This window comes from Thunnus albacares, chromosome 24 (genome assembly GCF_914725855.1).
Source record: "Thunnus albacares chromosome 24, fThuAlb1.1, whole genome shotgun sequence".
Classification (NCBI taxonomy): Eukaryota; Metazoa; Chordata; class Actinopteri; order Scombriformes; family Scombridae; genus Thunnus; species Thunnus albacares.
In genome coordinates, this window is record NC_058129.1 from 16,496,582 (window position 1) to 16,518,001 (window position 21,420).

Sequence of the window (21,420 nt, forward strand, 5' to 3'; positions counted from 1 at the left end):
ACGCAGCATAAAACTAAATCCAAAAACAGGCTGCAAGATATTACTGCAAAGAAGAAAAAATATGCATCATAACATCATCTACATGCGGCACAATTCAAACAAGGGACAATGACCCAAATGCAATTACAATAAGACTTTACTAGAGACTATATGATCAATAAACAGGCTTTTCTGCAACAAGAAGGCGGATATACATTGCAGGATTTACTGGGGCTTAATGAGGTAATGAGTATGTCATATGAATGACATACAATACATGGAGCAGGCTACAACTGCATTTCACTGTGCAATCTTTGCAGATATCTGAAAAAGTCCTGTTTAGGGATTTAATATTTGACTAAAAGGCATTAGTGTTGGTCCCAAGATCTGAAGTGATGCAGCTCCTTTAATGTTTGCACATTTTCATTGTCATTATTCCAAAAACAACAACAGATAATGAATAAATGATAAGAACTAAACACACCAGAATGATACATGATGAAAATCAAAAATGAATTCCAGTGCAGAACAAACAAGACACATAATAAAATAATAAAATCACAAGAAACAGTTTTTATACACTTACTAGGGAATAAAACAGAAGGAAAGAAATATCCAAATGTTTCTCAGGCCACAACAATAAAAGTTATTTCGAGTAAAGCATTTCTTTTCTTTTAGTGTACATGGGGCTGAGAGAGAACACAGCATCAGTGAGACCGGTGGGGAGGAAGGGGAAGAGCTGGAAGAAAAACCGATCCATCGCAGAGACCAGCAGGTATCTGGATTTAGGCTGAGCGGATGTGACCGCGTGCATCATGGCATCGATGACCATGTCGGCCTCCTTGAATCCCGCCTTGCACGACGACACGAAGTACTCGCTGGCCAGCTCGATGTACTGCCGGTTGAACGTTTGCTTGCGCTCGTCATCTAACTTCTCCCAGATGTCCGAGGCGGTTTTCATCCTCAGGATGTTGGTGGCTCGGCCGAAATTACCCGGCTGGATGATGCTGACCTGAACGTGGAAAGAAAGCTGAATTAAACATTGAACTTCAGTCGAAGTGCTTTTATTCCTTTCTAAAACACAGACTAGACATTTGACAGACAGGATAATGCACCACTGGCTGGAAAGCACCCAACACAACACCATAGGCTATAATGAGACACTAATTCCCTTCATGCTCTCTCATGTTGGGTTCACACCAAATGAAAGCCATCAAACTGCTTCCTTTGATCCCTTCGGCATCCGCAAACTCTTAAAGTTAGTTTGCGTCCTCTTTACCCACAGGCGTCATGAAATTCCTTTCATTTTATCTACCGCAGACGTCCCACAATGTTCCACATCAATGCTCCGGAGTGTCACATGATGTGTGTGGTTTTGTTTTCCAACTTAACAGTACCTTCACACCAAAACTGGCCATTTCAACCCTCAAGCAATCGGCAAACGCCTCCAGCCCTCTCTTCGACACACTGTAGGCTCCCATGTTCAGGCAGTTGAAGAAGGCGAAGATGCTCGACACATAAACCATCCGTCCTGCGGCAGTGAGGAAAAATAGAAAACACTAATTTTATACCCGTACTGTACCATCACTGCAGTAAGAATGTGAGGTTTTACGTTACCTTTAGCAGCACGAACCAGAGGTAGAAATGCGACGGAGGTCCTGATGCAGCCAAACAGGTTGACGTCGACCATGTTGCGGAAGTCTTCAAAGGTGCTCCATTCAATCTCTGCCCAGTCTGAGATTCCAGCGTTGTTGACCACTGCCCACAAGCCTGACAATGACAAAAAGAGCAAGTTGATTAAGCTTCACACAGTAATTAGATCTTTGTAGAGCTAAAAATATGAGATAAACAGGTGCAGAAGGGATTTAATGGATTATTTCTGTTTAAAAAAGTGCACATAGAGTGAAATAAATTAATTTGTATACAGTGCATTTTGTTTCATGACATTCTCTTGTTAAGAGAATATTTGAGATGACATGAATATGACAATATCTTGTGTTCATACTTTAAATACTTCTTGATTTGCAAAGTAAACAGGCTTTTTTATCCACATAAGCACATCTTATCTCAAAAAATACTGTATATACTATAATTTTGACTTAGAAAGAACATTTGAGAGTAAAAATCATGAAATAAGTTCTGACTCACTAACATGTTAACTTATTATTGACCCTGAGTATTTCTACTTTTGTCCTTTCTTGCATTTCTTCTGTCTTCCACACACAATAAAAGCTGAATGCAAGTTAAATTGTGTCATTTTTGCTGCACCATTACCTTTCTCTGGCAGGTTGTCTTGGACCATCCTCTTCGCCTGCTGCACATCTTCATCACTGGTGACGTCCAGCTTGAGGATTTTCAGATTACTGGAGCTCTGCCTCACCAGGCTCTGGGCCCCGGCTCCTTCTGGAGACAAACACCCAGCAAAGACCACAAACCCCTGTTGGTCCAAACACCGAGCCAGCTGGTGTCCAAAGCCGCTGTCACAGCCTGTTATCAGCACAGCGTAGCCGGACCCGTCCTCCACAGGGCTGCAGCGATGGCGGGAAACCAACTTGGCAATAACAAACAGCAGGACAGCAGAGATAGGGGCGATGCCGATGATTTGGCCGATGAGTAAAAGCGTGTTCATGCTGGCGAAGCGTCTGTGAACCACCGTGTCTGGATACTGTTGGGTTTGAGAGGAGTTATTAGTTATAATTCATAATTATCAGAGGTAATTATGGATTAAGCAACTTGCTTTTCACTCGCGGTGGCACAAACACAAAACTTAACAGGCAGCAACTTAAAAATACAGCAGCAAACGTTAAAACACACAATAATACAAGCACTAAGCTCATAAACACACTAATATTATCTCTGCCCAACCTCTGGACAACCTCTTACTTGTGTCGCTCTCCAAAGCGAACCAGTGTTATAAATCAACTGGTTTTCCTGTTAACTGGTTACCTTTGTTTATAACCGTCGGGGGTTTCTCATGGCAACAGCAGATGTTAAAATCACGGAGAGGAAACGTAGCTGACCTTTTAAATCAAAACAAGGTCGAAGTAGGCGCGTCAGGGCGGTTAGACGCGCGTCATAACGCTTCTAGCGCGTGTTCGGCCATTGAAAACAATTGATTTAATTCAAAACGCGCGCGTCAGACGCTTCCAGTGCGTTTAGGCCTGTAGAAGTTATCCGCGTCTCCGTGAAGAAAAGTCCTTTCTTCCCTCTACAGGTAAGAGTGAGGGTGCTGGGTTGCAAACAGCGGCCTCTCGCGGATCCGGTAACGTTAATGACGGTGTTCGGAAGAACGCGGGTCGAAGTCTCGTCTCGTCCCGCGAGAGGAGAAGCTCCAAAAGAACAAAGAAAAAGGGGAATAAGCACACGTGTACTACTCACGTTCGTTGGTGATCTGGCTGATAGACAGGGCGAACCTCCTCCTGAGCAAAAATACCGGAAAGTAGACGAGACTTGCTCCCGACCCGTGTTTAAAAGGGGGAATGATGTCAGGGCTCCGTTGCCATGACTCCCTGTGTTGTTGATGCGTCTCTGCCAATCAGAGACGAGAGCCTGATACTTCCTGTTGGGTTCGCCCCTAGGTGCGAAATTGCAAGGCATCAGTGGAAATGGAGTCTGTGAGCAAACTCCTTTGTTTCCAGGGAACAAAGGAACAATACAAAGTCAAGAGTTTGTCTGACCTTATGGTGGAGGCCCACCAATACTATCTGTCTACCAGCAAGCTCACACATTATATACTTATTTACAACACTTCATCATGAGGGCTGGTGGGTTTTCTTTCTGATGTGTCAGGGTGAATTTCACGCAATTCTTTCAGGTTTTCATGTGACTCTGCCGACTGAGAGGCAAATCAACTGTGTTGTTGTTGATGACTTAAGAGCACGTCCCTAGCAATGTTTATTCAAAGAGGAATTAGTACAGGATTATATGAATTATGACTCTTATTCTATTACTAATTAACTATGAAACCCTTTTAGACACACTTTATATAATTTCCAATCTAGTAGAAAGCACACAGTTTTATGATAACAATTTGACTCTTATGTTGCCTTATCAAGATCCAGAAATTACCAATTTAGGAAGATTAAGTCAACAGGATTATGTAACCGCTGGGGCGCCATGCATTTTATGCATGCAGTATAATACATACTGTAATGTTCACATCAACCCAAGATTTCACCCGTAATTATCTGCTTTGGCTTCTGTGTTTAATGGCCTCCCTATCAGTGAGTATCTGCAAGTATAACTGAATGACACATTAACAGTATATTGTATTTAATTGCAACTACAACTACAAACTCTTGACTTTGTATTGAAGTTCTTTGATAAATGTGCAATGCAGTATAAGTCTCCAAGGAAGGTTGAATTGAAGACGACTGGACTTCTTAGTTGAAGATACTTCTTCAGGTCTAACTGGGGAGTCCCAGGTATTTAACCTCTGTGGGGTCGTTATCAAGGTCGTAGATATCACTTGGTTCGTTACTGCTCCTGATTGTTGTAACTACAGTCGTCACCTGAAGCCAAAAGTGAATGGTTGTTAAGTCTCCTTGGAAGGGATAAAAGGACAGCATGGATCTGCTGGGATAGATTGGAGGGCCTATTTAAGGGGAGAGTTGTTGGTTTGAGAGAGAGCAGAGGGAGCAGTGAAAGAGCTTGGTGGAAGGATAAACGGAAGCTGAGGATTTTGCTGAATGCTGGATGTGGAGCTTTGTCAGAAAAGCACACGGTGGCAAGAATGAAGTGGCCGAAGTTCAACTGATCGACATAAAACACTCTGCCTTAATAGTCGTCGAGTATATGTCCAAGATACAGATGGGAAAAGCCTTGAAAGTCTTGCAGTTGGGTGCTGGGATGGATATGTACCATGTTCCATTTAGCAGGAAAGCTCCAATAAAAGGTGTCGTTGATGGAGTCTCACGCAGAGCGGATGCAAGTAGATTTAAAGAGTGTAAAGGGGTGACAGACAGAATGAAGAGGTCTGACAACTTAGTTAATGAAAAGTATGAAACTAAATCTGTTCTGCTTCACTTTGATCTGGAGTACTTGCCTGATAGAGGGCTCTTGGACCATTGTTGTACCCTGTAAGGAAATGTGTTCTCAAACCTTTGCAGTGTGAGATTGTTGGAAGTTCGGTCAGACCTTTGGTTAGATCTAAGAACAGACTTACACATGAAGAAGTAGATAAGACATGTTATGATGTGAGACAAGAAGCTAAGGAGGACAAATCAATCAGGAAGTGTGCTGAGTTTTGCTTTTGTAAGCATCAGGTGAAATTTTTGGCCTTTTTGACAGTGGTAACTAACTGCACTGCTGGAGTAGGAAGAAAATCTTTAGTTTCTCTCAAACACCTGAAAAATAGAGAATTTATAGAAGAGTGGGAAATGGGTGCACGTGATCATGCCTAAATCTGAGTTATCCTGAGTTAAGCCAGTTAAGTTTGATTTGCTTGTATTGATTTCTTTTTTTGAGACACTGGACAGAATAAATCTACTTATTCAACAAGTCTCTGAGTTTAGTCTTTGGAGCCGTTTCTAAAGAAACTAATGTGACCAAACCCCTTCATGGTGAAGGAACATGTCACCCAGGGCAGCAGTGTATCCCTCTGATGTGTTTTTAATAGTTTTTGTACGACAATAGATCTACGGCAAAGAGGAATAAGATATATCAGGCTTTGGATACTCACACAATACATGTGAGTAGGTCAGTTAATTGTTGATGTGGCTGCATGAGATTAATTAATGATAAAAATGTAGAAAATCACCAGCCATATCCTTAAAGTCTAAAGAACCTCACAGTTCTATCTTTATCTTGCAATCTTGAACATATACAGCACCCTCTAGTCTTCAGAATGTGTCACTGCATCATCTCTTTTATTGGATCTATCTGAATTCATTCATTCATTAATGCTACTTTATTTTTATTTGAGTAAAACATTAAAACAAGAAAGTGTTCAAAAAATTGTAACAGCGATGAAAATTTGTCTGTATAATCTGTCTGTATAATTAGACATGTTTCTTACTTTACTTTTCATGCTACAATATATTTATTATTCATAGATTACATAACCCCAGAGATCATTTAGAAACAGTTGATTATCCCAATTTATTTATTTCTTTTTCATATCTGTGTATTCATGTGTGTGTGTGTGTGTATATATATACACACACACACACATATATATATATGTGTATATATATATATATGTATGTGTGTGTATATATATATATATATATATACACACACACACACACATATATATATGTGTATATATATATATATGTATGTGTGTGTGTGTGTATATATATATATATATATATATATATATATATATATATATATATGTAGTAGGGCTGCAAGCAATGTTGCTTTCATTGCTGATGGATCTGCTGATAAGATATTTAATTAATCTGTTGCATACAACATGGGAAGCTGCAGATCTTAGAAACTGGAGGGTATTTTGGTACAAAAGGTGATTAAGGCAATTGATTGATTATTGAAATGATGGCCAATTTAATTATTCTTCTTTTAACTCCATGGACTAATTAATTAACTGCTTAATTAGCTTAATTATTAAGCTCTAATATATACAGTAGTCATTTCTATTTCCTTCTGTATTGTTTTGTTTTATCCTTTTTCCTCCTCTTCTGATAATTAGATTTTTTTATTTATATAATTGTCCATTGATATATGTATGCATGTGTGTTGAAAAATAATTTAAAAAAGAAAATAAATAGTTGATTAACTTGAAAAGCAACTTACAAACAAACATGAACTAACTTTAATATTTATTTCAGCATCAGATATTGACAAGTTATAATATATATCAACATTAAAACCTTCACAGATGTTCCCTTCTCACGTGTCTGAGAACTTGTTGATAAAAAGTATTGCAACTTCAATTAAAATGCCAATTGTACTGTATGTCGACAGATCAATAAAAAGTACATATTCAATGCTAAATAATAAAAAAAATACAGGAATTAATGTATGAGCAGTAGGATTGCCATCAGCAGTGAGTCTGACCGTGCGGTTCATGTCACAGTAAGTTGCGTTTCACTTTGAGATACGTCACATGTGATCTGTTGAAATATACAAACACAGAACACTGTGGAGAGTTTGGTGTTGTGGTTTTACAGTCAGAAGTGAAGAACCGGATCGCCCCCATGTGGTAAAGCTACATCACTGAAGATAAATGTACACGCCGGCAGTTTTATATTAAAAACAGAGGAGAAAAAAAAACCCCACAAATGCAATGAGTGAAGTAAATGTCCACAACTGTTGTCTTAATGTGAAATAGGTGTTCCTAAATTCACTTTAGCTGCTTCAGATTTGATATCACCTCTAATATCAATCTTATTTTCTGTGTAATATTAGTTAATATTTGCTGTCTGAGGTCTAAATCATGAGCAGGAAAACAAATTGCATAGAATTACAAGAATGTTCATTAACATCAAATAGAATAATTGCTCCTGATTGAATTCTACATTTTTTTTCTCCAATTTTAATTATGCAGCTAAAATGATCTAATTTCCACATTTGCAATCATTCAAGTTTATTTTATTGATTGTAAGGCTTTTCTTTTATCCTCTTTCCTGCTTTTAAAGAATATTTTTGAATTTCTTTTCAATTTTTTTTACCTTAAAGATAAGAAACTTTATTGGCATTGTACTGCTGTGCAAGGCAGCAACACAATGAAATGATGATGTCACTCCCTGATATTAAAAAAAAAAAAGTCAAAAGAGCAGTCAAGTACTTAAACTTGTCTAAAGGGAGGTTAGAGTTCCTCCAACCCACCTCCCTTGTCCTCAAATAAGCTGCAATGTTTTATTGATCAACATTGATTTCTCTTTCCTCTCCAACTACAGGGAGGTCAAGGGTCAAAGCAACTCTAAAGCTTATGGAGGGACTGGCAGTATTTCTGTGGCATCACTTTTTTTGCTGGATGATGAAGTTTGGTTTCAGTATTTTCAAGCTATGTGAGGAAATATGTGAGGATGACTGAAGAGCAGATTACTTATTATTCTGTTTTTGTTAATCATGGAGATGTGAAAAGAAGTGAAAGATTATTTTTTTTCTATTTTTTTTTACCCACAACATGAATACTGTAGCCTAAATATTTCACGTGAGGCTTTCTGCTTTTCCCTTTATTTTATTTCTGTTGTATGTTTAATGGATTTTAAACATGTGGTTTTGATGATTTCTCCTTGATTTCCTTTGTTTCTCAGAGTAAAATTATAGAATATAGATATAACTACTTGTGTGATTGACGATGATAATATCAGTGCATGACCAGGAGTGAGGCAGTGTCATTCATGTACATTTTCATCATTAAAAACAAAACAAAACAAAACAGTGCTTTAGCTTCTGTTAACAGGAAAACATTCTTGTTTCAAGCGTGTGTTATGCATAACATGACATGAGCAACTAATATACTACATGAAAACAGTTATAATACTAAACTGGCGGGAATCCGAAGGCTTTTTTTCATGAAGTTGCTACTGAATATTACACCGAATCACTGCGTCTAACACCCAAAAATCTCTATAAGGTCTGAAACAGTAACCGTGTGACACTGAGGTTAAATCAGTCCAAACAGTTTTTTTGTGTTTCTGAATACAGTATCTTGATTTTAACTGGTCAGATTTCGGCCTTCCCAAAACACCGCAGCCATAACTATCCAAAAAAACAAGCGCAACTTTCCCCGACGCAGAGCCCTCTGCGGTCCAATCAGGTTTCCACTTTCCCAAAGGTTCCGTCGGGCGGCCGGTAGTGTTTGGGGAAGGCCTTGAGTTGCAGCGAGTTAAACGCGTACTTTCGGCATCCGACGTTCTTCACGGTGTTTTCTCGTCTGCAGCCCTCGCTGAGGAGAAAGGACAGAGAAGAGGAGCAAGAGGAGGACACAGAATGAGAGCAAAAAAAAAAAAAAAAGTAGAAATGATGATGTGAATGATGTTGAAAAGATGTTTTTAATGTCCAATAGCAAAAATATACTCATCTGTTGTTTAAGGTTTTTGATCAACACTAATGACCAGATGAAGCAAACAATAAGGAAAAATGATCAAATGCTTTCTTCGGTTAATCAGCTTCTTACAGTCACCCTAAAGGATCTCATGATCTTTAAAAAAATATAAAATAATTTAAATAAACTAGTCCAGCTGAGTAATTCGTTGGTAACATTTCTGGAGTTTCTTTTTCTAAACGTGTTCTATAATGGTTTAAAAGCTGTGGATGTAATAATTAGTGTAATAAAAGGTTGGATTATATGAGAATATAAACTGTGAGATGATGAAATTTGTCAACCAAAAGATATTTTGCTTTTGGTGTTATTCATCTCTTTAATATCTCTGGTTGTATTAGACCATGATAGGCAATGTTTTATGGATTATTTGGATTTACTGGATTTTTGCATGATTTGTCATGTATTTAATCCACTAGATTAGGAGCATGCAGAGATTCCTGTAAGGTTTTTCTTTTCTATAATCAGTTTCCCAGTTGAATTTGCCACAAAATTTACTATGTCATTATATAAGTTTGATTTTGTGCCCATCGCTCACCCCTCTTTTCTCATAAATGGTCTATGATGAGCGATTAATGGCTGTTCTTGCATCTAACTCATATAAACATCTGTTTAGGTTGTTTAATTTGACTTCATATTGCATTTGGAGCTGCAGCAGTCAGTCCATTAATCAATTAGTCATTTGACAGAAAATTAATCAGCAACCATTTTGATAACTGATTTGTCGTTTTTTGAAAAAATGTTCAAATTCTCTGATTACAGCTTCTCAGCTGTGAATATTATCTGGTTTCTTTAGTCTTCGGGATGATAGAAGACATTTGAGGACGTCAGTGTGAGCTTTGAGAAACAGTGATCGACATTTTTCACCATTTTTGGCCAACTAATCCATTACTCTGGAAAATAATCGACAGATTTGAATGAATTACATTCATCAGGCAGATGTGACTCACAGTTTTCTTACATACATACATTTGAAGCATAATTGGCTTCATGTTTTTTGCTCCAGGACACTTTGACATGTTGATGAGCAACCATATGATCAATAACTGCCCGTCCTGTTACTAGTGTTATAAAACATACCTGATATAACAAAGTCCATTTAACAAGGCAGTAAATGGTTGAAAATTGCCCTACATACACATTAATAATCATATTTTGTTTATTTAGAGAGAACCAGCAAATACTGTAAAAGGAGTGTTACTGGTGTTGTTGCAGTTCCCACTAATAACCAGCAGAGATCAGTAAAGACTTCATACAGGTTCAACTGAATGAGGAACAGCAACATTAGGGAAACTGTGCTGCTCATGCAAACATGCAAAACTGTTCACACACACACACTGACAAATCAGACGCATGGAAGGACAGATGGAAAGACACATGGAGTGATAAACAGACATATAAATGGACAGATCCCTAACTTCTGCTGCCAGCTTTATTTGAAGCACAGTTCAGTCCATATATATTTGAAGCACGTGTTGTTGAAGTATAACCAGCGAGAACCAGACAGAGCGAATGCAGTTAAAGCTTAAGTTAAGGAAAACTGTCTTTGAAAAGCAGCCAATTTGTCTCCAACGCAATGCAGATTTGCAGAGATGCAAGGAAAGCATGACAACAAACAACTTTAAAGACCACAAAATATCAGCGTCTGGATCCTGCAGCCGGAAGCAGAAAACATTTATTACAGCAGGAGTGCGGCTTTCAGGACACACTGACTGGAGGTTTTCTTGGGTTTGTGGTACATTTAGTGCAACATTTAGCACACACTGGACACAGCGAGGCTAAAAAGCTTTGGGACATTATCTGCTGCTGAGTCTTAGAGGAAAAGCACTGGTTGCCAAATGTGGAAAAGAAAACACACAAATAGACAATTCAGCTTCATAGATAACAGTGTCACCCTAACCCTAACCCTGACCTGGGATCTGTCTGAGAAGTTTCACTTTTAGCAACTAGAAAACACAAGCCAATGTAAGATGAGCTCTTTAAAATTTCAGAATCAAATTATCTTTTTTCTGGAGCCATTTTCTGTGCAAAGACTGATAGATTTCCCAACTTAAGCATGAATTAAAAATTGAAAGAAATGTCAGCAATTAAGGGAAACTTCTGTGCAGAACCCGCAGCCAAACCACAACTGTTAATGCAATAACTTTCTTTTAACATAATAACACTTTGCAGCAAGTAATGAACATCTAATTAATATGATCAATTTTTAAATTAATATATTAAATGTTACAAATAACCTGTTTAAATTATACTTAAAGGTTTTAATAGGAGGGTTCCTACAAATTGCAAATCGTTATTATGCCAAAAGTTTATCACGAGAAGTCATTAAATTAACAGTTAATAGTTGTGATAAAAACATACAAATATGCATATTAAAGATCACACAGACATATTCAGCTGTGATATAAAGTGACAGTTGTGGCACAAGCATAATAATCCCATTGGATAGATTATTTATATATGTATATATATATATACTCTGCTTTGGAATAACTTAGGACAATATATAGCAAACCTTAGCATTTACGCATACAAGCATTTAAATACAATCTATGTACAGCAATACAAATATATTCTCTGATACAGGTTGATTCTTAAGAATAAAAAAAACAAAGAAAATAAATAAGATTGAAAGAAAAATTTGGCAAAAATATGGTTTATGATGTAATGATTTTTAATAAATATTTTAGGAAGCACTTTAGTGTAATTACACCTGTAAGTATGGGGAATTAATGGTAATTATATCAGAAATTGAAAATGTTACCTCACTGGGACTTTTTTAAATCCAGTTATTCATATTTGACATAATTCCCTTTTGCTCACATCCCTGCTGCTAAGTGATTATGTATTTATGTATATTAAATATATTATTCTTCACTACTTTTAGATAAACTCTAAATTCAACATATAGTGTAACTTCTGTCTGACAGAGGTAGTTCTAAACAGGAGCATCAACAGCAACAAAATACACAATATTCCTAAAGGAAATAGTAAAAAACATAACAAGTAGTGAATAATAACTAACATTTTGGGAAATATACTTATTTTCTTTCTTGCTGCGAGCTAGACGAGAAAATTGATATCACTCACGTGGCTGTTTGTTAAATATGTTGCTGAAGCTAGCCAGTTAGCTTAGCGTAGCTTAGCACAAAGACTGGAAATGGGGGGGGACAGCGAGCAAACATTAACAAAATCCACATTCCAGCAACGCTAAAGCTCACAAATAAACAATATATCTACTTTGTTTAATCCATATAAAAACCTTTATGTAAAAATGACAATTTGCTGTTTGGAGGGTTATGTGAATTCTTGGCTAAGCTAACCAGCTGCAGGCTCAAGCAACATATTCCTCAGATCTTCTCATCTAACTCTTGGCAAGAATTTCCCTCCAAACGTCAAACTATTCCTTTAAATAGAAAGCACAACACAGTCAGACGCATCTCCACATTATACATTATACTTCAGAAACTCTTGTTGTGTACTACAGCGCGCCTCCTCTCAGCTTTGAGTGCACTAAGCTACAATAAATACACAACAAATGTAAACAAAAATCAACAAATATGTGTTTCTACTTATCAATAAATCCTGCAAGAATCCAAAAAGAATCAATGTGTCTGAGTATTTATTAAACTGATCAGAGAATAAGGAGTTCACTTCTAGTTTAGGCTTCAACAGAGTGCATTAAGTATGTGGGACCACATGGATCTTGAGTGTTTAGGGGTCATCAGAGTATGATAATCCCAAAGGAAGCTATTTCGGTCTGATCCATTTCCTTACTGGGTCGATCTTAATGAGAAGGAGCCTCAGAGCTCCTGGGAGGTGACTGATGTTTCCATTCAGCTACACAGGCTGAGCTATTGATTTTTACAATGCAGATTTCCAATGTGTTAAGCAACCTGAGGACTCTTGGTTTCTTAACACATCTTCCACTTCAAGTTAGTATTTTGTCACCAGATCATAGAAGAAAAACCTGCACTCTATACTCATATTACCCAGAAAAATACAGGGAACAGTATTTTAATATTATGAGAACTTTGATTTTGTGCTTGGGCTGATATCAGAGTTTAAACAGTATTGATGCTAATAGTAGCGGGAGAAATGACTGAGCACGGTTGTATTGCTAACTTTCAAAATTATTCTGTGATACACAAACACAAGCATATATGAAGTAAGTGTGGGTTTACACCATCACAACATGACACCACTCTTTCAAGGAAACTCAATGGGAAGTGCGTGATTTGTAAGCAAAAGCTTCTTAAAATCTCTTTCCTTCAATAAGATAAGATGAAGTTGGGGCGACATAACGTCAAATTGCTTTGTGATAAAGTCACTTGAAAATTCTTCAAACAAGAGAAACTTGACACATATTTAGTGTTTTTTTTTACTCTTGTGTCTAGGATGTGGAAGTGGACTGATTTATAGACATCACATTGATCCTGGCTTAATCTCTTTACAAAGACAGATCCTCCACAACTGGATTCACCTGACAAAAACCTGACTGAAGCATTTGGCACAAGCATGGATACATTCCTCATTCATTCATCCAACAGCTGAAAATTCAGTTCCTTCACTCAACATAACTCTCTAAAGCTAATATAAACTGCAATGGCTGCTAACTGTACCAGTTTGTCTCTGAGTATCTAGTTACAACTATAACTTCAACATCTGAGTGTCGACAGGTACAGATAAATGCTCTATAGGGTGCAGAACCTATGGTACCACACTGCATAATCAAACACATTTCCCCTGAATATCCTACATCATACATTCCAAAATTAGCCAATTCCTGTAGAAACTGCATCTTAAATAAAAAAAAAAAAAGACTCAACTTTGTCAATTGGCGAGACAGAGCTAATCTTCACTGCATTGGCATGAAAGCTGAAGAGCAGATACAGGTTGAACTACTGTTACTGTTCAGAGATCGACTTATCAGGTCTGGCACATCGGGACCAATTAATGTGTTCACCCGCCTTCAAGGCAGGTGAAAGCAAACGCTCGGTGGGTGAAAAGTATAAAAAAAGCACTGACTACATCATGTCACTGCCTTTATAAATGAACTGAAACCATAAATAACACCTCAGCCGGACTAGAACAGCCCAAGGGTATCTGAAAAATGTGTTTTCAGTCACATTGTAAAAATGGCTCCATATGGGACCTTCAAACCTGACAAGGACACCCTGATGATAATAAGCAAATTCAGTCGTCTCCTCTTCTAACACAAGAGTCACAAGGAAAATGTTTACATTATGTTGCAGGTGTCACATTAAAACCTCCTTTTAACTATGAACAGCCTTAGTTAACAGATAACTGTTTGGGCTGCAACTTACAAGAAAATGTAAGTTGTTTCTGTTATCTTCAGGAAATCAGACGTGCATGTTGTCTTTAGGACAAATACTTCGGGGTGCTGGCACTTCTTGTCTGCAGCAGCAGAGGAAAGAAAAGACTTTAAATGTGTTTATATTTTCTGTAAATTTGACCTGGTATAATCATTTTAGTTGGGTTGATATGTTTATTTGAGTTCAGTTCATTTGTCTCTGAGTGTGCAAACATACACAATACGTTTTCAAATACTTTAGTCCTAAAACATATCCACTGTTGTGAGATATAGGCAAATACTGTAGTTTGATTTATTATTTTTATTATTCTGTCATTTTTAAAGCTAATACTGTCTGTTAAAATGACCAAATAAAGTCTACTGTTTGGATCATTTTAGTCATAATGGATATATTAGGTTTCATGTAAACAGAGTCAGTGAGAATCTGCTGGAAAGTGCACAAGTTGAAGAAGACGCAAACAATCTCCTCCTACCGTCTAGAAAAGCAGGAAGATCTAAAGAAACATAATGAGCAAATACTGCCTGAAAAAATATATATAAACTAAAGAATGTCTGCTTAATTTTGGCAATAAATAAAAGCTTTTTATTCCTTCACTTTAGCTTGTAAGGTAAGTGCAAAAGCACGTGGAAGACAATGATAAATCCAACAAGCTAAATGTATTGCAAAAATGAAACGAGCCGACCGTTTGTGCAAAGCTTAAATTATAAATTAATCCCCTTTATAATAACTACTATCAACAATAACTCTTTCCATAAAGCATAATTTATATATCATCTGCTCATTTTTATACATATTCACAACTCAGGTGTAATCTCTGGCCTTAGGTCCACAAATATACAAACTATATACTATATTCTGCTGTCAGAATAAGGCAGAGAACTCGCTGATAATCACACTGAGCAACATCTGTCCAGTAGAGGGCATTATCCACTAAAAATGTGTGACATGCCAAAATCCACTTTTGGATTGCATTGTCTGATACCATTCATCTAATTCATCAGCTGACTGTAAACCACATGTGCAGAGAGAGAGATCCTGTCTATGCTGCCTGTTGTAACCATTGAGACTCTTTTCAACATCTCGAATAGATATGAAGATTTTGATCTGTGTTCAGTCAACAGACGCATGCTGATAGCAGATGTGGGATACAACTGTTGGCAACTGTTATGACTCAGAGTGAGTCCACACTAGGCTGTCTGTGTTTTTATCTTTTTCTCTCTACTTCTGTCTAAACTAAACATGGGTTTTTCACATAATAGTAGGGATGCTCTGATCTGATGCACTGGATCGATATCGGTGCTGATACTGATCTCATTAAGTGGATCAGTTATGGACATGACAGAAGAGCAGATTTAGCCATTTTCTTATCGTACTGGCATTTACAGTATGGATGGGGGGGATTTTTTTTTTTTTACAAATACGTAAGCTGTGTATTCAGATTTAGCAGGCTTAGCATGGATGTCATATAAAGGCAGAACTGAAGCCTCAAAAAGTAATTCATCATATCTGTATTGGCACGTTTGCAGGCTTGCCAACCAGTTTCTCCAAGCTGGAAATAGGAAGAAGAAAGTGGAAAGTGTCCCTAAACAGAACAAAATAAACCAGAAAAAGGGCATCAACGGGGCATCAGTTGTGTAAAGCCCTTAGAAAGGGTTGGACAGTGTGTGCATGCTCTAGAGTAGCATTTCAGACACACTCACAGGACAGTGGCACAGTTTCAGAAACCCCCTCGGGAGTCCGTGTGGAGTATTCCCACCCCTCCCCATAAGACGAGCTCTATGTTTTGCATTCAGTCAGTCACTCCCAACGAGCTGCTTGTGGCCGTTCAGCTGCAGCGGAGCTTGGCCAGGAAATAGGCCACGCTGAGGAAGATCCACACCACCAGGAGGTTTGGGCTGAGGGCCAGCAGGGGCAGCGAGTACAGGAGGCTGGGGTCCATCCGGAAGTCACGCACCGGCAGCAAGCCGCTCAGGTTCTTCTGGATTACTCCCTCCCTCGTCCCAATGCTGCCGAGTTGTGGAGGGTGGGAGGAAGAGAAAGAAGAGCAGGAGAGGGAAGAGCGATGAAGCAAGAAAAAAAAGGTTGGAGGAAGGGAAAGGTGGATAAGTCGGTGGAGGAGAGATTAGAAAAAGCACAGAGGTGGAAGGGATAATGGAGAGTTTGGGGGAGGAGTGAAGGGAAGTAAAAGAACACAGGATAGAGAAATAAAAGGCAGGTGGAGAAGAGGGAAAGAACAAATAAAGGAGAAGGGCAGTGGAAAGAAGAAGGAAAGAATAAAAGAAGAAGGGAAGGAGAGGAAGGGAGGGAGAGTCCAGGGGAAGGAGCAGCGTGTCGCAACAATGCCGAAATAAAGAGATGGCATGAACCCATGCACGCACAGAGATGACACAGCAAATTAACAGGTAACATCAGCGACAAACCACATTGACAATGAAAAAGGCACAACCATGATGATAGATATGGGTTTCCATGGTGTAACAGAAAAATAAAAACAATGTTCCAATGAAAGAAAAATCATATTGAAGTCACAACAAATGGAAATGAATAACAAAAGTCCCGCAAGAATGAACCAATCATACGAACAGAAATCGTGACAAAGTCAAACACACGGGAAACAAGAGGAAGAGGAAAAAGAGAAAGAGAAGAGAGGAAAAAAGAGAAAATTAAGAAAGACGTCTTTTCAGAAAAGGAAAGAAGATAAGAAAATACAGCAATGGCTCTCCATGTTTATATATTCTAAGACATGGGGTGAAGAAGACGGAGGGAGGAAAAAATGGCGGGAAAAAAAAGTCTTGGTTTCAAATGAAAACCAACACTAGAATGCACAAAAAAACACCCTTTAAAGTTAAATAATGAATTGAATTTTTTACGTAATTTGCATCATGTTATTCCCCATCAGATATATCAAATATGTGCACAGAAACGTTTACATTTTGCAAGCTAACAGGAAAGCTAGCTCGCTGTTAGCAGAGCTTGTCTGTTGCGATAAGAAATGCTAACAAAATTAAAGTTTCTTAGAATATTTAACACACAGTGAGACTTCAAAATGTATTTTAAGGGTGTATTCTTTCATTTATTTTCAACAACTCAGTATGGATGGACTCGATATGAAGGAGAGGTTAGGGTAATGAAGGGGACATTTGGAGAGGGGCGGTATCTCCAAGCGTCTTCTTAGCATGCGTCACAGCTCAAACTCATTCCAAAGGGACATAAACCAAACCCTAAAAATGATCAAAAGCTATTTTCATGCTCGTCGGCTGATGAGAAAGAGGGGAAGAAAGTGGAGAGATGTAAGGAGAGGAAAAAAGGGGGAGGAAAAGGTGAAGAAACACTGTATCATGCGAGTAACTGTGGGAGGTGCAACTTTATTGAGCACAGGTACAGCGAGACAGGTGTGATTACATCTTTTACATGGGCTTAACAACAAACTATTTACAACATAAAGTCACATAAAACTCCACTTTCAACACATAAATTTTTTTTTTGACACAAAAAGATACAAACACTGGAGTGTAGACTCATATTCTGCAGCAGCATTGGCTCATTTCTGAGACCTGAAAGGACTTCTGTCCTCTAGAACAAAATCGCATTTGCAGGGAGCGGTAACAGTGTCGATCAATATCAATCATGATGTGTTTGGGAATATAAATTCCCCACACAACTTCAGCAATCTGTCACTGTGTCTCCTGTCTTTTATTACGTCGGTTGCTTCTGTAATTGTGTCTACAAAATGTATTTCAAGAACATTTTGGACATCACTCTTTCAGGAAATGTGCAGTTTTCAGATGCTGACATTCAGTTTGTTATTTTTCCTTAGTTGCAACATCAAGGACGTGTATTTAAATCTTCTGCATATTTGAAAACTTGGGACAAATTAAACGTCCGCATAAGCTATCTGCATAAGCAAGAAAATACACTAGGTTTTTTTTTAAGAATTTGGATGAATCAACCCTTTAAACCTTTAAAGTGTTAACAGGCACTGTGAGATTGCTTTAAAAAGGGCAGAATTTTGCCCAAAACTCTGACTTGCCTGCATTGTAAAGGCAAACTAAATCTCTCTATCTCCTCTCAACATGCTGACATTATTTGGAAGAGAATGGAGGAGAGGAAAACGAGAAGGAGCGATCAAAAGGAAAAGTAACGGTGGTGGTGGGCAAAGTGGTCCAGTATTACAAATAAAGGAAAAATACTCTGTCAGCTGGTTAGCAACTCAGACTCTGAAACAGTGAAGGCTAACTTTGGACACACAGAAAGAAAAATACAATGAAGACACAAGGACATACGGACAGAATAGACTCAGACAGACAAACAAGCACCCAAAACACATGAGTGAAGGGGGATCCTCTCACTTGAATATCAGTTAGGTACTTTCCCTCTCGAGATTTTTGTCACATTTGTGATGAAAAATGTTTTCAAATTGGGTGAAAGTCAGTAATAGATACATCAAAAATCAGGAGCAGAAAAAAGACAATGTGACAAGAGTCTGGTGAAGTAAGTAACCAACTGAATTTCAAAATATTCAAGTATCCCACTTGAGATGAACCAGCAACTCCAGATCAGGTTCCAATGTGTTTCACAGAGGAAGCAGGCAAACGTACCAGTTTCAAATCACACTTGGGCAAAAGGGAACAATCCTACATGTATTTGAATTTAATTTTTCATATCCTGATCTTAGTTTCTATATACTATATTCTAATAATATGAATCAAAGTTGGTGTAGGTTTTTTTTGCCCAGGTATGATTTTTAGTGGTGTGTTTTTCATTCGTGTACTCGTGCACTGTGAGGGCGTCCTACCTGCGCATACAGTCGAGGGCCTGCGTGAAGACCTGTGGAGCCATGCCGTGTTCGTGCTGCAGGATCAGACATTGCTCCAGGGTCACCGACATGGCCGTGCGGTCTTTGGCGCTTTTGCAGCTGGTGAAACGAACCCCGTTCAGCCGGCGACAGATCTGAGATCGGGAGGGTAGAAACGTTAACTTGTGTCAAAATGATTCAGAATTTCTGCTGGAAACCAGAGAAATTCTGTCAGATGTCAGAAGAAATTCTGCTAACTGTTTGATGTCCAATAAAACAGAAACTTCACCTCGGCAGCCTGCCAGAGGATGTCCACGTTCTTGTTTTTCCTGGCATGGACGTTCTGCCCGAGAAACCTCAGCAGCTCAGGAAGACAAGTCTGAGAACGAGACCTCGGGAGGCCTGAGGGGTTGGGAGGAGGAAATGTAGGTGAGGCATAAAAAAAAAAAAAAAAAGGGAGAAGTGCATCGATGGTGAGAGAGAAGAGCACAGAGAGAAGGAAAAACAAAGAAGAAACTGATGAAGAGAAGTAGAAGTAATTAAAGTAGTAATACAGGAACAGTTATATTTATTGGCGCCAGTTTATTGCTGTATACACAACACAAAACTGTGTTTGCTCTTTTAGATCTTAAAAGATGTCTAACTGATGTTTTAAGTTCAAAAACTTCCAAAAAAAAGTAGTTTTGCCACTGTAGAAACTGTAAAACATATTTCATTGCCCTGTTGTTATTGCTGAACTCTAATATACTTTTGTACTTACAGTCCTCAGGCAAGACTTCTTTGAACTGTTCGAAATATGAATTTAGCCTCGCCAGACTTTCCAAGTTAATGATCTCCTGGAGGGATGTGTCTCCAAACCTGAAAAACACACGTTTCTTTTACATAAAACGGTAAACCAGCCCAAATTCACCCGTCACGCACAAAATCTTCAAAGTATATTTTGTTTATGTCCCCGCTCTGTACCGGTGTTTTCAGATATACACTGACTGACCCGAGGCTGTTCAAACTTCTCTGTGATTGTATCTCACACATCATAAAACTCGTCCTCTCTCCTCCTACTCACTCACTTCTCAGCCAGCGTTTGTTGTTCGTTGATGCCGACGTTGAAGTGCACCGGCTGAACCCTCAGCAGCATGCCGCTCTGGATCTCCCGCGGCAACGCATCAAACATGGTTCCCGGCAGGGGGATGCGGACGTTGAAGCCGTCCCGGTTCCCTGTGATGATCGGCAGCATGTCGGGAGCAGAGCTGCCGGTGGCCTGGGTGACCTTAAAGATGAGCGGACGTTCACAGACTTTTAAAAGCTTTTAATAATTCTCAACCTGTGATATCTGAGCAAGTTCTGCTGCTGGACATCCTGTACGTACAACAGCCTCAGTTTTTAACGTCCATTTTATGTTGGTGTTTGTATCTCTTCATCATTTCATACATAATCATAAATTGTCACTTTGAGACATTACTGACTGATTGTACAAATACTTTTTTTAAATATTCAATAAAAAAAGTATGTTTTAGATAATAAGCAGACAAACACAGTGATTAAAATCTATGAGAGAGCACTTTCTGCTTCTTTATTACTTTGTAAATTAATATTTTATTATGAAAATAGCAAATAAGATTGTAATTATCTTCTTAATAAAGAACATAAATATAAATTCAGGTAACAAAAGGACCAAAGTTTATAAATCTCAGAAACAAAAATGACAAGAAACTATGACCCTGTTTTAGTATAAAATAAATAAATGATAAATAATAAATAAATTAATAAATAAATAAATAAGGACTATAACAAGTTTGTGTTTCCTTCTACCTTAAATGTGACATTACGTAGATCCATGATGCCGACACTCATGTCCTCCAACATGGCCAGCTCCTCTCCTAAAACACACACACACACACACACACACACGCAATCAATAAGCACCTAATAGAGAAAAACAAAAGACTCATGCATATGTAGGAACCTGTGGCGTGTGTGTGTGTGTGTGTGTGTGTGTGTGTGTGTGTGTGTGTGTGTGTGTGTGTGTGTGTGTGTGTTTGTACCGTAGGTGCTGAGCAGGGACTCAAACTGAGCCAGCAGGCCGATGGTGTAAAGCTGCCGGAGGAATCCGTTGTCACGGAGACAGTTCCTCAGTTTGATAATGAAGCCGCAGATGAGAGCGGTGAGCTGCAACACACATCAGCTTCAGCATTAACATCAGTTCACAAAAGGAGGGGCTGCTTTTGATCCTCCGAGGCTGGTGAGTGTGTAATTAACCAAATTACTAACCAGAATCCAGAAAAGTCATTTTAATCTTG

The 21,420-nt window shown here is 38.4% G+C and overlaps 2 protein-coding genes across 12 annotated transcripts in view; both read right to left on the reverse strand.

Moving 5' to 3' along the window:
* Positions 1 to 118: 118 nt before the first annotated feature.
* On the reverse strand, positions 119 to 3,591 carry zgc:113142 (uncharacterized protein LOC503524 homolog). Of its 5 annotated transcripts, none has more exons than XM_044345478.1 (5): positions 3,358 to 3,591; positions 2,254 to 2,644; positions 1,597 to 1,749; positions 1,377 to 1,510; positions 119 to 991 (listed from the first exon to the last, which is right to left on the reverse strand). In XM_044345478.1, exons 1-5 carry the CDS (start codon positions 3,574 to 3,576, stop codon positions 626 to 628), a joined length of 1,263 nt encoding a protein of 420 aa, XP_044201413.1. In that variant the 5' UTR covers positions 3,577 to 3,591; the 3' UTR covers positions 119 to 625. The 5 variants fall into 5 exon arrangements, with proteins under 5 accessions (XP_044201413.1, XP_044201418.1, XP_044201414.1 ...); XM_044345483.1 differs by lacking the exon at positions 3,358 to 3,591 and adding an exon at positions 3,000 to 3,275; XM_044345479.1 differs by lacking the exon at positions 3,358 to 3,591 and adding an exon at positions 2,926 to 3,275.
* A 3,153-nt stretch (positions 3,592 to 6,744) lies between these two features.
* LOC122976410 (inositol polyphosphate-4-phosphatase type I A-like) overlaps positions 6,745 to 21,420 on the reverse strand; it is a 50,699-nt gene continuing 36,023 nt past the window's right edge. For 6 of the 7 annotated variants that reach the window (XM_044344863.1, XM_044344865.1, XM_044344860.1 and 3 more), the window contains 7 exons: positions 21,166 to 21,289; positions 20,933 to 21,000; positions 20,191 to 20,390; positions 19,884 to 19,981; positions 19,413 to 19,525; positions 19,124 to 19,278; positions 6,745 to 8,836 (listed from right to left, as the gene is read on the reverse strand). In XM_044344863.1, the coding sequence (XP_044200798.1) occupies positions 8,704 to 8,836; positions 19,124 to 19,278; positions 19,413 to 19,525; positions 19,884 to 19,981; positions 20,191 to 20,390; positions 20,933 to 21,000; positions 21,166 to 21,289 (891 nt within the window). In that variant the 3' untranslated portion in view covers positions 6,745 to 8,703. Of the gene's footprint in view, positions 8,837 to 8,873; positions 16,335 to 19,123; positions 19,279 to 19,412; positions 19,526 to 19,883; positions 19,982 to 20,190; positions 20,391 to 20,932; positions 21,001 to 21,165; positions 21,290 to 21,420 lie in introns of those variants that run through there. The other variant, XM_044344866.1, reaches the window with a different exon arrangement.

Excerpts from the sequence above, each read along its gene's own strand:
- zgc:113142 (XM_044345478.1), bottom strand. The coding sequence starts at position 3,576 with ATGCCTTGCAATTTCGCACCTAGGGGCGAACCCAACAGGAAGTATCAG. Across the intron at positions 1,750-2,253 it reads AGACAACCTGCCAGAGAAAG|GCTTGTGGGCAGTGGTCAAC; the intron begins GTAATGGTGCAG and ends TGTCATTGTCAG. Across the intron at positions 992-1,376 it reads TGGCCAGTTTTGGTGTGAAG|GTCAGCATCATCCAGCCGGG; the intron begins GTACTGTTAAGT and ends TTCCACGTTCAG.